Source organism: Natrix helvetica (assembly GCF_964273705.1).
Source record: "Natrix helvetica genome assembly, chromosome: 12".
In the NCBI taxonomy this organism is placed as follows: domain Eukaryota; kingdom Metazoa; phylum Chordata; class Lepidosauria; order Squamata; family Natricidae; genus Natrix; species Natrix helvetica.
Genome location: NC_138556.1, coordinates 14,099,559 through 14,119,094, shown reverse-complemented (window position 1 = coordinate 14,119,094; position 19,536 = coordinate 14,099,559). Strand labels below are relative to the sequence as shown.

General features: G+C 41.4%; 1 protein-coding gene across 3 annotated transcripts in view; it reads right to left on the bottom strand.

Annotated features, from left to right (window-relative positions):
• The window catches only part of FBN1 (fibrillin 1), a 196,600-nt gene that overhangs the window by 107,049 nt on the left and 70,015 nt on the right, over window positions 1–19,536 (bottom strand). For all 3 annotated transcript variants that reach the window (XM_081964556.1, XM_081964555.1, XM_081964557.1), the window contains exons 8-13: window positions 17,943–18,068; window positions 13,733–13,858; window positions 5,671–5,829; window positions 3,599–3,742; window positions 1,724–1,870; window positions 586–705 (exon numbers count right to left, since the gene is read on the bottom strand). In XM_081964556.1, coding sequence (XP_081820682.1) covers window positions 586–705; window positions 1,724–1,870; window positions 3,599–3,742; window positions 5,671–5,829; window positions 13,733–13,858; window positions 17,943–18,068 — 822 coding nt within the window. The remainder of the gene's footprint in view (window positions 1–585; window positions 706–1,723; window positions 1,871–3,598; window positions 3,743–5,670; window positions 5,830–13,732; window positions 13,859–17,942; window positions 18,069–19,536) is intronic.

Below are 19,536 nucleotides of genomic sequence, written 5' to 3'. Positions count from 1 at the left end.
AAGAGGAGGTGGATGAGAGGAAGAAGGAGGAGGAGGAGGAGGAGGAGGAAAGAAGAAGAGGAGGAGGAGGAGGAGGAGGAAGAAGAAGAAGAAGAAGAGGAAGAGGAAGAGGAAGAAGAAGAAGAAGAAGAAGAAGAAGAAGAAGAAGAAGAAGAAGAAGAAGAAGAAGAAGAAGAAGAAGAAGAAGAAGAAGAAGAAAGCTAACCACACAGTTCAGCTAACTATATCTTGGAGCATAAAGATCTTCCTTTGCAAGCTGATTTTTTTTCTTGTATTCTTAAGAGAAAAGTTGGCCTTATTTCCTTAGATCATAAGCCAAGCTTCGCCTTCTCTGTCTAACACTGAACAGTTGGGGGGGGGGGGGAGAACAATATCTCCATTTTTTTATTCGGAGACATGAATCGTGGGAGGTCTAAATAATTTATCACATGTTATCCGACTTTCCTTGCAAACCAAGAAGCCAGAATGAGTTCTCAGCAGTTCAGATTCAGAGGGAATTGACTACGGTTTAAAACTTTAGAAATAGCAACAAATATAGAAGTCTGTGTGGCAGTTCCAGTGTATTCTACAGGGCTGTCACTCTACCTCGGCATTCTGTCCTCATCAAGGTACTCTGATATCCAGCACGACACTTGCATATATAGGAGCCTTGTGTGTTCACACAGTCGCCACCAGCGCATGGATTCCTTTCGCATTCATCCACATCTGTAAGAGACAGAAGAGATATTTTTGGTAAGCTTTGGCAAGCACAGCCAAAGTTTCCTTTCCTAACTTGATTCACCTCTGCAGAGCATGCTTTTTGCAAAAACCATAGAGTGTTATATATATATAATACTTTGGTTAGGAATATTCATCCTTCATCACCCCAATACCTTGATATTAAGCTCCATTACTGTTATACATTTCTTGGATTGGAATGGTATGGAGCCATTTTTCTTTCCTTGGGTGAACTGAAGACTTATCAGAATGAACCTCTAAAGCAAGATTTTATTCTTCTCTTGTGTGTTTTATTCACCCCACGGATAAAACACTCAGACCCAAACCGAGCAATGTGATATATGCAGTTCAATGCAGTGTACAGATCTGCACAATGGAGAAACAAAACAGCCACTCTACAAACGCATGGCATGACATCGGAGAACAAACCCCCTCAGGACAAGATGGAGCAGTCCATCTGCACTTGAAAGACAAAGGCGACTCTTTTGAAAACAGCAAAGCCCACATTCTGGGCAGAGTGGACCGCTGGTTTGAAAGAGGGGTCAAAGAGGCCATTAAGACTCAACAGAGGGAGACGGATACAACACCGCCTACGTATCTCGTGTTTCCAACCCAGTCCTTACAGCAGCTCCAAGAAGGTTCCACCGTCATTTGCACTAGTCAGCTGACTCCGAGGGCATAGATAAACCTTCAAGTGGTCTCCATGACTCTCAGAGGAAGTACTATTGACCAGAGGACTGCAAGGAATATAAATCCTTCCATTCTCCACCATTCAATCAGAGCTGAGGAAGATTCTTGGATGAGAAGTGAAGCGTCTTCAAGGAAAAACAAAGTCTAGTTGCCTTTTGACTCAGAATGGAATCTCCTCCTGACAAGTTCGCCGCATGGTCTCAGAGGCTACAGAGTCAAGCCTATTGCACATTCTGCTCGTTTCAGAAAGGGGAATACGCAGCTGAAAAGTGAAAGAAGGGGAGGACCAAGACATGACTCTGATGGATGGACGTACCTATGCATTCGCCTCTCAGGTCCAGTTCAAACCCTTTCTTGCATTCACAGCGGTAACTTCCAGGAGTTGGGATGCAGCGTCCATTAATGCAAAGATTTTGATATACCTGGCATAAGTTGGCTTGAGTGAAATTAACGGAGGCAATAGCTGAAATTTGAAAAAAAAAAAAAATCTAAGTTCCAAACTGGATGCATTTGATACATTTTTTTAAAAGAACTGTTTTTTTAAAAAATAATAATTTTTATTGTTTTTGTCTTTTCATCACATATTACAATCTTTATATCAACAGTTTGTACAATGTTACATCGTCGTATCTATGTATGCTTTCCTCTCTTTACTATATATTACAATCATTATGTCACCTTATCTATATATTTTTATGATATTTTACATATTTACCTGCTTTTATATACAGTTCTATGTTTATTTATGTATATTGTTTTCGGCTTAATTATTTTTCTTATTTTCCAACCATTCATACCACTTATTCCAAATTTCGTAGTATTCCGATTCTTCTTTAATTTTAGGGTTAATTTATCCATTTCTGCACAATCCAAGGTTTTTTTTATCACTAATTCATCCGACGGTGTGTTATGTTGCTTCCAGCATTGGGCAAAAGCTATTCTAACTGTGGTTAATATATGTGTTAGTAGATATTTAATTTTTTTTGTATATTCCCTTTGATTATTCCTAGTAAGAAGGTTTCGGGTTTATATTTTATTTGTTCCCTGTAATTTCTTGTGCCCACTTCCAAATTCTTTTCCAATATTTTTGCGATTCCAGGCAGGTCCACCACATGTGATAGAAAGTCCCTTGTTCTTTTTTACATTTCCAACAGGTCGGTTTTAGCATTGGGTACATTTTTGCCAATCTTGTTGGTGGTAGTTTTTAAAAAACTGTTAAATATATTTGAGCAATTGCAGTGAGATTGTGTCCATCATTGATAAGCATATTGTTATTGCAAATAGCAGTTCTCAATCTAGCTAACGGTTACTTCTTTTTCCTTTCAAAACCAAGTTCTTACTATCATTTCACGAGGAAGGGTTTATTTGGAAGTAAGCTGATTTTTCTGATAAATAACCTAGATTTGCAGTCTGGGAAAAAGAAACTCTTTCAAACCCACCCAGTATCTTCTGAAACACTTTCGTCCTAATCCAATTTTCAACAAATTACATTTGATTTCTTAACAAACATCATCATCTAGCCTAGAAGACTAGAAAGGGAAGAGAAGAAAATTTTGAAACATCTCCAAGTTCTATCCAATGTAATTAAAAATGGGGGAGGGGACCTTAAGCGAAATGTACAAAATGATTAGAGTCTACAATTATCTGGGTAACCGGAAACATTGTTTGCTCTTAGAGCTTGGATGTTTTCTTACAGACATTTCATGACCCAACTAGGTAACATCATCAGTGCTGTGATGATGCTAACCATTTTTGTTGCTCTTCTCTGCACTCTTTTTGGAGTCTCAATATCTTTTCGACATCGTGGCGACCAAAACTGGATGCAGTATTCCAAGTGTGGCCTTACCAAGGCATTATAAAGTGGTATTAACACTTCACGGGATCTTGATTCTATCCCTCTGTTGATGCAGCCTAGAACTGTGTTGGCTTTTTTGGCAGCTGCTGCCCACGGCTGGCTCCTATTTGAGTTAAAGTGAGTCCCTCTCACAGTTCCTACAGCTGAGCAAGATATCACTTACACTGTACCTGTGCATTTTGTTTTTCTTGCCTAAATGTAGGCAAATCATCCTTGAATTTCATTTTGTTAGCCCAATGTTCAAGTTTGTCAAGATTTTACCGTCAACAAGAGCACAAACAAGATGAAAGACAGGCTTAAACCAGGAGAAAATGAAGTGTTTAAATTGAGTCTTACGTGGGGGTCTCAGAGAAGGAGGAACTCTATCTGGTGGAAATGGTGGTGGTTGGTAGGGGTCAAGTGGAAAACCAGGGTGTGGTCTTGGTATGATGGGCCTCGTTGCTGGCAAACTTCCATATATACATAATTTGCGGAACTCGTCTGAAAGAAAATACAGAATTATTCAATCAAGAACGACCAACCATTGCTTTAAATTGATAGCAAGGGTGTCCAACCTAGACAACTATAAGATCTGTGGACTCCAACTCCCAGAATTCCCCAGCCAACCGTGCTGGCTGGGGAATTCTGGGAGTTGGCGTCCACTGTCTTAAACTTGCCATGGCTGGGCACCCCTGGATTATAGCCAATTAGAGACTAATATTCACCATTAAACACAGCAGTTGAGTTATGAATATGCTCTAAACGAAAACCATCTGCCATGTTTGCGCCTAGATGGGCTTGAATATTTCTGTTGCTAAAGAGTCTTTTTTTATTATTTATTTTTATCCTGCCTTTATTATTTTTATAAATAACTCAAGGCAGCAAACATCCTTAATATTCCTTCCTCCTCCTATTTTCAACAACTTTGTGAGGTGGGTTGGGCTGAGAAAGAGAGAAGGATTGGCTCAAAGTCACCCAGCCAGCTTTCATGCCTAAGGTGGGACTAGAACTCACAGTCTCCTGGAGATTGGCTCAAAGTTAGCCAGCTGGCTTTCAGGTCTAAGGTAGGACTAGAACTCACAGTCTCCTGGTGATTGGCTCAAAGTCACCCAGCTGGCTTTCAGGTCTAAGGTGGGATTAGAACTCACAGTCTCCTGGAGATTGGCCCAAAGTCACCCAGCTGGCTTTCAGGTCTAAGGTGGGACTAGAACTCACAGTCTCCTGGTGATTGGCTCAAAGTCACCCAGCTGGCTTTCAGGTCTAAGGTGGGACTAGAACTCATAGTCTCCTGGTGATTGGCTCAAAGTCACCCAGCTGGCTTTCAGGTCTAAGGTGGGATTAGAACTCACAGTCTCCTGGAGATTGGCTCAAAGTCACCCAGCTGGCTTTCAGGTCTAAGGTGGGACTAGAACTCACAGTCTCCTGGTGATTGGCTCAAAGTCACCCAGCTGGCTTTCAGGTCTAAGGTGGGACTAGAACTCATAGTCTCCTGGAGATTGGCTCAGTCACCCAGCTGGCTTTCAGGTCTAAGGTGGGACTAGAACTCACAGTCTCCTGGAGATTGGCTCAAAGTCACCCAGCTGGCTTTCAGGTCTAAGGTGGGACTAGAACTCACAGTCTCCTGGTGATTGGCTCAAAGTCACCCAGCTGGCTTTCAGGTCTAAGGTGGGACTAGAACTCATAGTCTCCTGGAGATTGGCTCAGTCACCCAGCTGGCTTTCAGGTCTAAGGTGGGACTAGAACTCACAGTCTCCTGGTGATTGGCTCAAAGTCACCCAGCTGGCTTTCATGCCTAAAGTGGGACTAGAGCTCACAGTCTCCTGGTGATTGGCTCAAAGTCACCCATCTGGCTTTCAGGTCTAAGGTGAGACTAGAACTCACAGTCTCCTGGTGATTGGCTCAGTCACCCAGCTGGCTTTCAGGTCTAAGGTGGGACTAGAGCTCACGGTCTCCTGGTGATTTGCCCAAAGTCACCCAGCTGGCTTTCATGCCTAAAGTGGGACTAGAACTCTTATTCCCTCATTTTCTAGCCTGGTGCCTTGACCAGTAGACCAAACCTTCTCTCAGTTGGGGAAACGTACTCATTTCTGGCCTTCTTACCTTTGATCGATTGTTGGAATGAGAGGAGAAGCCCGGTGTTGTAGGAAACCAAGAGTAAATCAGAACTTAACTTATTAACGTCGTCTGATTCACGAGAGAGCCGCTATAAGCCCAAAACTGGTCATAACACATGAAAGAATGTGTCTACCTTGCAATGAAAATCAATCCATTCTCCCTGGAGGATTGTGTTTCCTCATCTCAGGACTGTAGAGAAGTCTTAGCTCAAGTCATTATTAGGACTTTGCATTTCCCTAGAGCAGAACACACACACCCCTCAAAAAATAACACGTGGTTTTGTACGTTTAAATGGCACGTCATGAGTTCCATACCAGTAGCACCAATGGGGCACATTTCTGGGGCTGTGGTAGCTCCTGGAGACCAGCATCGTCCAGTGTCACAACAGCACTGGGTTTTCGTGAGCACTTGCTGGCGCTGATTGCTGCAACGACCGTTGGTGAGAGAAGTAAAGCAATATCCCGGGCGAACATCTATTCCAGAGAAAAAAATGGACACATCCTTCAATTCCTGAAAAATAGTTCTCTGGCAGATAAAGAGTATTTCTCTCCTTATACATCTGTCCCATCACACCCAGGAGTCTCTTCACACCTCGATACGAATTATATCCCAAATTAACAGAGTTGGAAGGGACCTTGTAGGTCATTTAGTCCCCCACCACCACCGCCCAAGCAGGAGACCCTACACCATTTCTGACAGATGGCAGTTCAGTCTCTGAAGTCAGATTGATTTAAAATTAAAGTAAAAGAGAGTTATATGTATAGCATTGGACCAGTTCTATGTTGAAAGCATTGTTTAATTAAAATTCAAAAAAATTCAAAAAAAGAAGCAATGGGTGGAAACTAATCAAGGAGAGAAGCAACTTAGAATTGAGGAGAAATTTCCTGACGGTTACAACAATCCATCAGTGGAACAGAAGTTGCCTCCAGAAGTTGTGAATGCCCCAACACTGGAAGTCTTTAAGAAGATGTTGGATAGCTATTTGTCTGAAATGGTATAGGGTTTCTTGCCTAGGCAGGGGGTTGGACTAGAAGACCTCCAAGGTCCCTTCCAACTCTACTATTGTATTGTATTGTATTGTATAATGTGAAGAAAGGAAGCGAATGAATAATGAATTAAATTAAGCATTCTGGGGCAAGCAACTGCCAGCCCTCCTTGTGTGCTGAGCAGCGTTTTCTGCATCCAGAAAGGATTGTCCTCCTTCTAATATCCCCTCTTCAAGACAAAACACAGACTGCAGGAGAAGACAGATACAAAACCCAAAGGACCCAATTTGGAAAACCTTTAAAAAGCGAGACACAAAACAGCCACGCAGAAAGCATCAAAGCTGGCCCTTCTCGTCTTACAAGATACAATCTATTTTTCATACTCCTATAGCTGGAAGAAATCTGTGAGTTTTTCTTTTAAAAAAAATCGGAAGAAAGATACTGAAGTTTCAAAAAAAAAAAAAGTTGGAAGACAGATACCGAAGCCAATTCTGGCAGCCGTCGTTAACAAAAATTTTAAGCCGGAAGACCGAGGGATTCCTGGAAGCGCAAGAGACAGCAGGATATCAACACCCAGACTGGGATTTTTATTTTAGATATAGATATATATATTTTCTAGAAGAAAAATTTGCAGTGCTTTGTGTTCATCATTCTGGAAAAGCATGTGTCAAACCCAAGTGATTTTCCTTCCCGGGAAAATAGGGCCAAAATGTCAGATTTGAGAAAACTGCCTATATTAAGTGATAAAGGTAAAGGCAAAGATTCCCCTCGCATATATGTGTTAGTTGTTCTCGACTCTAGAGGGCGGTGTTCCTCTCCATTTCAAAGACAAAGAGCTAGCACTGTCCGAAGACGTCTCCGTGGTCATGAAGCCAGAATGACTAAGTGCACGAAGGCGCACAGAACGCTGTTACCTTTCCCACCAAAGGTGGTTCCTATTTTTCTAGGGATGCTAGGGATTTGAACCGCCAAACTGCCGACCTTTCTGAGCGAGAAGCTCAGTGTCTTAGCCACTGAGCCACTGCATCCCTATATTAAGTGCTGCAGGTGGCAAATTTGGGGGCCAAACAATCCCTCATTTATTCTCAAATTCAGGTAACAGGGGTTTCTGACCTGGAACCAAGCTACATGAAATCCCTGCAGATTCAAAATTTGGGTTTTAGTTTCGTATCTTAATTTGATGCATACGTTCCGGAATTAATGTAATATACTTCTCACAATCTAGAGACATTTTTTATTGTTTCAACTATGCCTACCCAAGCATTTTAGCTTATTTATGCATCTCTTTAGCATATGGCATAGAGTACAGGTAGTGCCAAAGAATTGGATTTTTGAACTCTGGTGCTGGAGAAGACTCCTGTGAGTCCCTTGGATTGCAAGGCAGTCAAACCAGTCAGTCCTAGAGGAGATCAACCCTGACTGCTCTTTAGAAGGCTGGATCCCAAAGATGAAACTCAAATCCTTTGGCCACCTAATGAGAAGGAAGGACGCCCTGGAGAAGAGCCTGATGCCGGGAAAGATGGAGGGCAAAAGAAGAAGGGGACGACAGAGAATGAGGTAGCTGGCTGGAGTCACCGAAGCAGTCAGTGTGAGCTTAAATGGACTCCAGAGGATGGTAGAGGACAGGAAGGCCTGGAGAAACGTTGTCCATGGGGTCGTGATGGGTCAGACACGACTTCGCAACTAACTACAACACAGGTAGTCAGTCCCCAACTTACAACCACAACCGACCCCAAATAAATAGCCAGTGACTCAAATGAAATTGAGCTGGTAGGTCTACCACATAAATATAGGGTAGGCAGATATTCCCCTAAATGCATTATATCTCTGGATACTAAAGTTTAGGGTTTAGGTATGAATGAGGCAACAAAACTTTTTAATCTTAGGAGCAGTATCTGTAGGTGTGGCACATCTTTCTATGTGTGTGTAAAAGAGACATTTAAAGTAGATTTTCATGGAGCAAAAAGCACACAGGCGAATGTTGCTCAATTCATATTATTATTCAAAGCTATGCAATAAATTACGACCTTATCTGCAAACCAGACATGAGAATGTCATGGAAAGCAGCAAGAAAAGGCTATTTTTACATAAACGCATGACTGCACTTAGGAAAGAAAAGCGGGGAATTCATCTGCCCATCTCAATTTCCATCCAAAATGACTTTATCTCAATTTTTTTCACGCTTCGGAATATTCCATCAAACTTCACACTTTTGCGAACGTCTCTTTAGCCGCCTTTATAAAAAGCACCTATTTTGAGTAAAACGCTTAAACTTAAAAAAAAATTGACAGAAGGAAAACAACTTCAGGCTAAACTCTAAATGACATGGACCGGAAGTAAATATGACTGGCTCTGGAGTGTATTAATCCGAGGAAGGATTAGATTATGTGCTGTTCCCCTTTCACCTAAAGCTATAGATCAAGAAAACTCTAGTCCTTGTACCCAGTCAAGTAACTTTTCGTTTAATCCTGTCCATCAATCCACGGCTTCCCCACACAGGTCAACATTAAAATGACACCTAAGAGTGGACAAGTTACTGGAAGGCAAAAATCATGAAACCGCATCTCAGTTTCTTTGCTCATGTCATGAGGAGGAATTTACTGGAGGAAGCCATTATGTTTGGAAGAGTTAGCAGTAAAAGGAAACCAGCCAACAAAGAACATGGTGGCTGGACACCATCAAAGCCGACACCAGCCAGACCATCGGCCAACACAAAGAAGTAGTGTAAAGAAGAGGGAAGATGTGGAGAGATCAGGCCCATAGAATCGCAAAGAGCAGGACATGACTTTATGGATAACATCAGCATCCATCATCAAAATGTCTAGTTTAATGAAAAGAAGGACTAAGGGAAACATGACAGCAGTCTTCCAATATCTCAGGGGTTGCCACAAAGAAGAGGGAGTCAAGCTATTCTCCAGGGAACCTGAAGGCAGGACAAGAAGCGATGGGTGGAAACTAATCAGGAAGAGAAGCAACCTAGAACTAAGGAGAAATTTCCTGACAGTGAGAACAATTAATCAGTGGAACAACTTGCCTCCAGAAGTTGTGAATGCTCCAACACTGGAAGTTTTGAAGAAGATGTTGGATATCCATTTGTTTGAAGTGGTGTAGGGTTTCCTGCCTAAGCAGGGGGTTGGACTAGAAGACCTCCAAGGCCCCTTCCAACTCTATTCTATTCTAAATCAGTATTCTCAAAATTGCTCTTAAAAATCCGCCTGTGCAGTTAGTCCTTGACCCACGAACGTAGTTGAGCCCGAAATTTCTGTTGTTAAGTGAGACATTTATTAAGTGAGTTTTGTCCCGTTTTATGACCTTTCTCGATTCAGTTGTTAAGTGAATCCCCGCAGCTGATAAAGTTAGGAACCCGGTTGTTAAGTGAATCTGGCTTCCCCATGGATTTTGCTTGTCACAAAGTCCTTGCCAAAGAGGGTCCCATATGACATCGCAACCATCATAAATATGAACCAGTTGCCCAGCGTACCAACTTTTGATCGTGTGACCACAGAGCCGCTGCAACGGTCGTAAGAGTGAAAAATGGTCATAAGTCACTTTTTTTCCAGTGGCGTTGTAGCTTTGAACTGTTCCCTAAATGAAGTGTTGTAAGTGGAGGGCTAGCGGTAATTGGAAGCCTTTTTTTTTTTTGTAGGCTTTTTGCAGGAGGTGGAGCGAAATCCAATTTCAACATAAGGATTTGGTGATCGTTCCAACTTAAAAAGGAGTGGAAGGGAGGGAGAGAATAATTCAGGGGAAGAAGTGAACGACAAGCAAACTAGGGCAGCAGAAGAGGGAAATAAACTCTGACTAAGCACATGGGGTGAAGAAGAGCAGTGAACTGAGATTTAACTCAGAGTGGAATGCTCTTTTTCATCCTTGAATTATCCGCACAGCGGGATTTGCTTCCTATCTCCTGCCTTAAAAATCTACTGTCTGTCTCAGGTCCAAGCCTTTTCCAGTCCGACTTGCTCCAGGATGGAGCTGTTTCTGAGGAACCTACCCATTTCTGCAAGAAGAGTGGCTTCCCATCCCAGATTGCACTAAGAAAACCTTTTCAGAAAAAAAAATATGGGTTGATGTGGAACAGGAAACGGAAAAGGGCTGTTTTGAAATCAAACCCGAGAAGGGGCCAAAAGAGCTTTACAGCTGAATTAGAGGCATAGAAAATGGCAAAAAAGGAAAAGAGGAGGGGAAAAAAAAAAGAGATTGTTGAACTAACATTAGCGTGACTGATTCCAGACAGGTTCTGGTGCCCAGTTCCGTGGCTTTTGGCTAGCATCTTTGAAATACTGCAAATGTAGAAGATGCAAAATCGAGCTAGCTGCGGGGAATGGGCCGAGCGCAAGCATGTTTTGTCTCGAAAATGTTTCTGAAATGAAGAATGGCTCAGGGTCTGGAATATGTAACACTTTCACTAGTTTCTTGTCCTTGCTGAAATATCCAGCTCTTCCATTAAAATACTTGCGTCTCCAGCTGTCGCGAGAAATGAGCTAAGCTTGAGTTCTATAAGAAATGCCGTCACCCTATTTGCACTGACACGAAGACGTTGCTTCAGAAAGGTCATATGTCCCCAAAAGCTGCTAAACCAGGACAGAGAATATCTCCAAACATTCTTCGCAAGTTCATCCACAAGGCTGGGGCACATTCCTTCCCAGTCTTTTAGGAATTCTGAGATTAGATGAGTCTTAGGTCAAGGATCGATTTTAGTTCCTGATAGTTTGGCCTAGCTGTGCTATCATTCACATGCCGGATATAAAAGCAGGAGACAGACAGGAATATGGTCCAAATGCATTCAAGCCTATTATTTAAATAGCAGGGTTCACAAACTTTTTATAAGGGTGACTGCTCTTGCTATGTGTGAGCAGCCTGCTGGGGCTGTTTAACAGGCTAACAGAGTTGGAAGAGACCTTGTAGGTCATCTAGTCCAACCCCCTTCCCAAGCAGGAGACCCTACACCATTTCTGACAAATGGAAGTCCACTCGCTTTTTGAAAACTTCCAGTGATGAAGCTCTCACAGCTTCCGAAGGAAACTTCTCTTCCATTGGTTGATCGTTCTCACTGTCAGAAAATTTCTCTTTATTTCTAGATTGAATTTCTCCTTGGTCAGTTTCCATCCAATATTCCTTGTCTGGCTTTCAGGTGCTTTGGAAAATAGCTTGACCCCCTCCTCTCTGTGGCAGCCCCTCAAATATTGGAAGACTGCTCTCATGTCTCCCCTGGTCCTTCTCTTCACTAGACTAGCCATGCCCGGTTCCTGCAACCGTTCTTCGTATGTTTTAGTCTCCGGTCCCCTCATCATCCTGGTTGCTCTTCTCTGCACTTTTTCTAGAGTCTCAACAACATTTTTATAGTGTGGTGACCAAAACTGGATTCAGTATTCTAGGTGTGGTCTTACTAAGGCTTTATAGAATGGTATTAGTACCTCACTTGATTTTGATTGTATCCCTCTATTAATGTAGCTTAGGATTGCATTAGCTTTTTAGGCTGCCGCTGCACACTGCTGGCTCATATTTAACTGGTAGTCCACTAAGACTCCAAGATCCTTCTCACAGTTACTCCTATTAAGCCTGGTTTCACCCAGTCTAAGTGAACAGAGGACCTTGGTGGAAACCACTGTAGTTGGAGCAAGTATCTAACACAGTCTATATGTGTTAGGAAGGAGAAGGGCAAGGAAATGGATTTCAATCAGACAAAACCAATGAAACACATTGTTTTAAATAATTAATAAGAGAGAGAATGTGCATTAATAAGAAGTAAAAAATTTTATAAAGCCTCCCAGCTGACATCTCCAGGAATATCAGCATAGTGTTAGTTGAAAAAGGTAAGATGGGGTGATTGAAGCTGTGATGAGTATCATACCACAAGTTGCCAAGAAGATGTATTGTCTAGACTTCCAAGTGCTGACACTTCAAGAAGGAGTAAACATAAATATACTGTATTTGTTACTCTCTATAGAGCAAAAGATTTATTGTTGTTGTACGTGTAACATTTTGGGTAATTAGCATGGAAAATGCATTATACCGTACTCTTGTGAGGTCCAAACTACAGTAGACATCAAATATTACCCTAAACCTTTTTAGAAAGGCATCCAGAATGAATCACCTCCCAAAATAAATGTGTTCCAGATTGCTAAGGAAAAAGTAAAAATTATACGATTGGTCCGATTCCATGTCAGTTTTGTTCTGCATTTTCCCCTCAAGTGACCCCTTCTGACATGAAGAGATATGTAAAAACCTGCGTTTGGAAAAGGTATTGTATTTCAAACAGGAACACACAGAAATTGTCCAGACTTAACAAAAGAAAGAAAAAAGAGCCATAAGGGCTGCATTCTTCTAACCTTTCTTTTTCTTTCTTTCTTTCTTTTTCTTTCTTTCTTCCTTCTTCCTTCCTTCTACTTTTTTCTTTCCTCTTTCGTTCCTTCCTTCCTTTCTTCCTTCCTTCCTTCCTTTGCTCTCTTCCTTCCTTCCTTCCTTTCTTCCTTCTTCCTTCCTTTCTCTTTCTTTCTTCCTACCTTCCTTTCTTGCTTTCTCTCTCCCTCTTTCCTTCCTTCCTTTCTATCTTTCTCTTTCTCTCTTCCTTTCCCTTCCTTCCTTCCTTCCTTCCTTCCTTCCTCTGTCCTTCATTTCTCTTTTAACAAAGAGAGTGGTTCCTTACTTTTTGCCCTCAATCTCCGATTACTTCCCCCCCCCTTATCATATTATATCTGTATTTCCAGTACATTACAGGCAAAAGCCAGCTAAATTGCATTCTTGTGGAATGCTGACACACAATAAGCAGCTCCCTGTTGCCACTGACTTTTTTTTTTAATGCACATATCTATCAGGAAATGCTAGCTTAAATGAAAATAGTTTTAAAAAGTATTTTAGCCATGTTCCTTAACAGGAGAATATTAACTTTGACTAAGCATCCTATTGTGAATGACCAAATTGTGTGGTCATTTCTTGAAAAATCCAAGAAAGATGCCCCAAATGTATATCAGATGTTGGATTGATAGGAAACTGTTTGATTCTTTTGGGGGAGGGGGGCGATGCTGTTTAATTAATTACATGTGCTGCTTGAACTTAGAAGTAGTGGGAAATGAGTACGCGGTCTCAAGACACGGAGTTTTGAAACACAACTTCAACCCCAAATCAAAGAGAGCTTAAAACAAACAGGATTTGCCAATATCTGTTCAGGAGAAAGCAGAAAGAAAATCCCCCTCCTATAAACTCTCAGAAAGAGATTTACAGATGAGTAACCATTTTACAAAAGCTAACTTTAGGGAAATCCTTTGATGCCTTGAAAAATAGGAACGTCATATTTCTGTGAATGCCCGCGTCTCTTTCTTGGATTCAAAGAGCTGGATTCCAACCTGCTTGCCCATATCCACACCCATGTTTGCAATTCTTTACTCACCAATGCAGCCGGTGCCATCTGAGGTTGTGGCATAACCGGACGGGCATTTGCAAAAGTAACTGCTGATAGTGTTAGAACATTCGCCCCCTTCGCAGATGCCAGGGATGGTGCTACATTCATCGATATCTACGGATTTAAAAACAAGGATGACTTGAATAGGACAGAACAGGGGACAGGGGACAGGACAAGACAGGATAGGACAGGACAGGACAGATAGGATAGGATAGGATAGGATAGATGGGGTGGGGTAGGGTAGGGTAGGGTAGAACAGAGAAGAGGATGGGAGGGGAAGAGAGGAGAGACATATAGACACATAGAGATAATAGGGGTAAAAGTAGAACAGGGTGGGCTGCTGGGGGTACCCAGAGGTTCAGGAGAACCTCTAGCTAAGATTCTGTGCAGTTCGGAGAACCCACAAATCCCACTCCTGGCTGGCCCCGCCCACCCCACTCTTCCCAGGAGTTCCCACGCAGCCAGTTTTGGATGCAGGTAAGTGCAGGGCGCACAAAGATGCTCGGAGATGGTGGAAAACATGCCTACTGGAAATTTGGGAAGGCTGGAAATGGCTCCAGAGGGCCTCCGGAGCCTGGGCAGGCCATTTCCACCCTCTTGGAGGCTTGAGGAAAGGCTCAGGGAGTGCAAAAACTCTCCCCGCCACCGCCGTGGTGCAGGAGGCTGACTAGGCCATGCCCACCATGCCCACGCCCACACAGCAACCAGGCAGAGGCCCCCTTGCTAAAAATTTTGAAGCCCACCCCTGTAGCAGTAGAAATATTGACCAAGTGTTGACATTCACACATGCAAGGCATTTGTCCCCAGTGCAGAAACTCTCAGTGTACATGCAAAACAGGTTTAGCTGAATTATCTGAAAACAGAGACAACCACCGAAAAACGTAATGCCTGTTGCATTAACAAATCTACAAAAGCTGAAGATCAGTCATCACACCAGAATGGATGGATGAATGAATGATGGATGGATGGATAGACAGACAAACACATAGATCTCCTGTTTCTAGGACTGAAATAACCAAAGGGTGGATCTACCATTGTAGATTTCAAGGCCCTGCAAATAACATACAAATTAAACCTCCAAACATAATTTTAATGGCCATGATACTCCTGGTGTTTTGTTGCTAAGGTTTTGGAAAGTCATTAGCTTTACTAGCTTTTGCATCAATGAATGCAGAGCACTTGAAATGAGGACAACGGTATTTATAGTAATGTCAACACTAATATAACCATTGATATATTGGGTTAGACTCGGCCCTATGCTGAAGTCTGGAGATTTTGCTTTCAGTTAAGCCAGATTTTTTTGTAAACAGAAGCACTACAGACAAAATACTTGAAATTAATCTATTCACAGCTATAGACTTTCCCCTCTCTGTTATTCAGAATTCTTACCAATATCCTTATCAAACATTCCACAAACTACTATTTTATTCTCATTTTTGAAAATCTTTATAGGAATGTGATCCACCCTGGGTGCTGAAAGTCCTTCCTATCTGGCATTCAGGAAGAACATATCCAATGGCTTTTTAGTGACATTTTGCAGAAGCACATAAAAAGTCTCACAGCTTTGCTGATTATCCTCACAAATATTAGTAGGTTGCCAAAATCAGGGCCTGTAATAAGAGTTGCTTGTCACCAAGGATTGCTAATCAAAATTTAATGGGTGACTAATAGGGAAAGATTTTGGTAAACATCACGAATTCTTTGGAACATTTTGGATTTACCAGCAAGAAAGGCAAATCTTCCCATCAAGATCACTTAGTCTTTGGCTGCCCCTAAGAATGGACAGAAATGTAATTTGGATTTTAGAACATGCCCTCAAATGTTAGTCTTTCTCGACAGAAGCTAGACTGTACTTACAGGGGCTACTTCAGGCATTACAATCTAGTTGATCCATTTGACTTCTAGCTGAAAGTCTTCCAACTTGACTACTTTCTGATGTGTTGTGCCTACAAGAATTCTCTATCCACATGGCCAACAGTTGGATACTCTTCTCAACACATCTCCACCATTCAGAAAGACTATCCTTTCCATTGTGCTAGATTTAGGCACAGAGAACTGTGCTGTGTATGTGTGGGGGAGATCCCAGAGCAGGAATAAACAACTTGGTTCCTTCTAGAATATTTCAAAGCACAACTCCAACAATCCCTTGCTCCTTGATATGCTCTCACAAAAAGTGAACCCAAGATATGGAGAGCATCGTATTGTCTATCCCTAGTCCAGATGCCTTTTCTATGGCTTAAGCCATAAAACAGATCTTGCCACACCTAATTCTAAAATTTTTAGAATGAAGTATTTTGCACCGAAAGGTAGTAATCTTCCAAAGCTAGCCAGATGGTTTAAACCAATGTAGTCTCCAGGATTTATTAATTCTTCCAAGAATTGAGGTCATCTGGAACAGGAAAAGGTGAGTGTTGAAATCGATAAGAATCGTGTGTTTATCTTTGATGTTAAAATTGGAACACACTTGAAACAGCAATGAGATGATGGGGCTACACAATTCTGGACTTTGCATTCAGGGAAGTGAGAGGTCTAATGTGATCCTGTTGGGAAAGGTAGCATGGCCATCAACCATGGACTGAAAATGCAATTCTCTCAAATCCTTTCCCCTTTAATAGTGGACAGGTTTTTTTTAGTCCTTGTTTCTGCAGTTTGACTTACACAATTGCAACTTCCAAAAGAAAAGGACATCTGTTCTGCTGTAGTGTAATCACACCAAGTAAAAATCGCCCACTCTTAACACCAAAGTCCCTTGAACTGAGGTTACCTTTTGAGTTTTCGCAGAGCACTTTTAAAAAGTTGCTTCAGAAGGTCTAACCCAGGGGTGTCCAAACTTGGAAACTTTAAGACTTGTGGACTTCAACTCCCAGAATTCTAGGAGTTGAAGTCCACAAGTCTTAAAGTTCTCAAGTTTGGACACCCCTGGTCTAACCATTCTCGATTTGCACTTCTATCTGCTAAACAACTTAGGAACGATTTTTGATCGTTGTTCAACATACTCCTAGTTTTCAAACAGGACGTCCATTGATTCCAACTTGAAGTTCTCTGGGTAAATGCTGTGCCTCTTAAATTTTAACTGGTTATTCCTTACATTATCCAGCCTACAAGAACTTAAATATAGCTGCAGTGTTTGGTTAGTTTGGGTTCTACAAGACTATTGCTCTGAAAATATGATTGCGGTGGTTCAAAATTCCAGCAACGGGTCTGCATTTTGGATGTCCTGCTTTGCAAACCCAAGAATTCAAGCCGAATTCAGTCCATGGGAATTAGTTAATTCCACGTGATCTCGTGGAGTTCCTTTCTGAAATGGACTGCTACTGACTTTCCCTCCGAAAAGAAACTGTTCAGCGATGTTTGAGAAGTTAAGACGTCCCTACCCCTTGGCTGCCCTTTGGCCATCATTGTTGGCAGACAGCATGAAAACTCTATTTGTCTGGATCAAATTCTTTGCAAATTGGTTTACATAAGACAAAATAAAAATGACAAAGTAGTTGTTGTGTAAAGATGATTATTTTAGCTAACGTTTAAAAATCAGTCCTAACGGCAGAAGGCAGCCAGTCTCCAGAATCTTAGGCATTACATTCAGGACAAATTGTGTTACTACTTTTAAAAGGTTTGGGGTTTGTTTTTTAATATGTGTGTTGTTGTGATTCACTGCAACGAACAGTTCACTCAAGGATAACATCTAAATAACTCCACTGATGGCCATACGATTAGACTACTTAATGCTAAGTAAGCCAAGCATCCTGGGAAATAGTGGGACCACGAGTAGCTACCAAAATTTCAGCACAGCAAAACTTGGTAAAAATGCAACATCCATATTTAAGAATCAAAGAAACATGACAGTTTTGAAGTTCCATGAAATGGAAACATCTGAATGCATATTTTGCCGTGAATAATAATAATAATAATAATAATAATAATAATAATAATAATAATAATAATAATAATAATAATAATAATAATAATAATAATAATAATAATAATAATAATAATAAAATTTATTTCTTAGCCGCACCCTCTCCCGAAGGACTTGGGGCGGCGTACAATAAAACACATAAAAACAGTATGGACAATACACACACAAAATAAACGAATACGTGTACATGGATGAATTTAATTTTTTTTGCCAAGTGATGGAGGAAAACCTACTGAATGTGAAGTTCTCTATCTTTCCACGGGGAAGCTCCAAAAGACTTACCATCGCATTTCTGTGTCACTTCATTAAACTTGTGCCCAGCTGGACACTTGCACTCAAAAGATCCAACTGTATTAAGGCAATTTCCTCCTTGACAAATCCCAGGGATAGCTTGGCATTCGTCCACATCTATCATGCAAAACAAAAAGAACACCATCATTAGTCTGCCCATCAAGATACAAAACACGCATTCATTGCTTCTGTATCCTGCACTGGATTTCTTCCTCGGGACAGATTCGTGAATTATTAACATTACGGCTGTGCAATTTTTCCCCCCAGCAAAGATTCAGAAGTGGCCATGTTTTTATATGGATGTTCTGGAAAACGACATGGCTGCTTTAAGGAGGCGCCATAGATTTTTGATATAGCTCTTCCAAACCATTTTTAGGTAAGTGCAGCCCTATAAAATATTTTCTCAAGGAGGAAAAAAAAGGTACATTTACGTTTGTTCTACTGAAGAATATCACTTGACATTTTAATGAGGGTTCTGTTTTATTCCTGGACTAGCCGATAACCCGGCATTGCCCAGATATTTATTTATAAGGAGGAAATGTCCGGACCAAATGAAATTTCTAATGTTGGAGCCCCCTTGTGGAGTACTATGAAGCCGTTACCCTGGCAACTCCACTGTGCTGCACAGTAGAAGCCATTTTACAGCAGTACAGTAGAATCCTTTTTAAGGCACAACAGGCTGTATCTTAACAGAACACACACCCTGAGGGATTTTAGGGGCGCCTTACCCCCACAGTATTTTTTTTTCCAGAGAGTAAGTCATCTGTGTACCAAGTTTGGTTGAAATTGCTCAAGGCGTTCCAGAGTTATGCTGGAACACACACACACACACAGCCATTTATACATATAGATATAGCTAAAGCTGCCAAGGTTGAGAAACACTGATCTAGGCTATAGAGGGGTGGGAAAGAGAGAAGTTTTATACATTTCCACTATTTTCTTCTTAGCTCATTCTTTGCAGCTATAAGTTTTCCTTCTCAGTGGATACCATTTCTCGGAAATAAAGACCTCTATACAAATACGTAGGTCTCTCGGGACTTGCCAAAATAAATCAAAACCGTGTGAAGATGCTTCCTAAGGGGTTGGCAGAAGCTGAATGATGTCATCCAACAACTTGGTTTATAAACTGTGGGACATGTGACCCATTGTTAGTCTGTAGGGAACTGGGCTGTTCTACAAATTCTGGACTGCACTAAGTTTAAGCAGCAGCCAATGCTAGCTTAGGGCACTGGACATGAGCAACATGTATACATGCTGTTTATGTAGTTTTGAAGAGCTATTGCAGCTGTTGAGGGACACCCAAAACTGATTTTTATTTTTTGTGTGTGCTAAAATATAGTCGATGTTTTATAAAACAATACGGCCTCTTGAATTCCCCTGAAAGAGATTTTGGGTTCACAACAATAATGTAGGGTGGTTTGCATAATCGTTTACCTTTTCTGCACCCACAAATTACCGTCTCTCTCTCGTTAAAGGACATTTTAGAGGTAGGTTTTGCACACACACACACACAAAAAAAAAACCTCCTTCAGAGAGACAGGATCTTGAAAATATTAAGCCCGCATCAATTCAGCACATAGCTTGC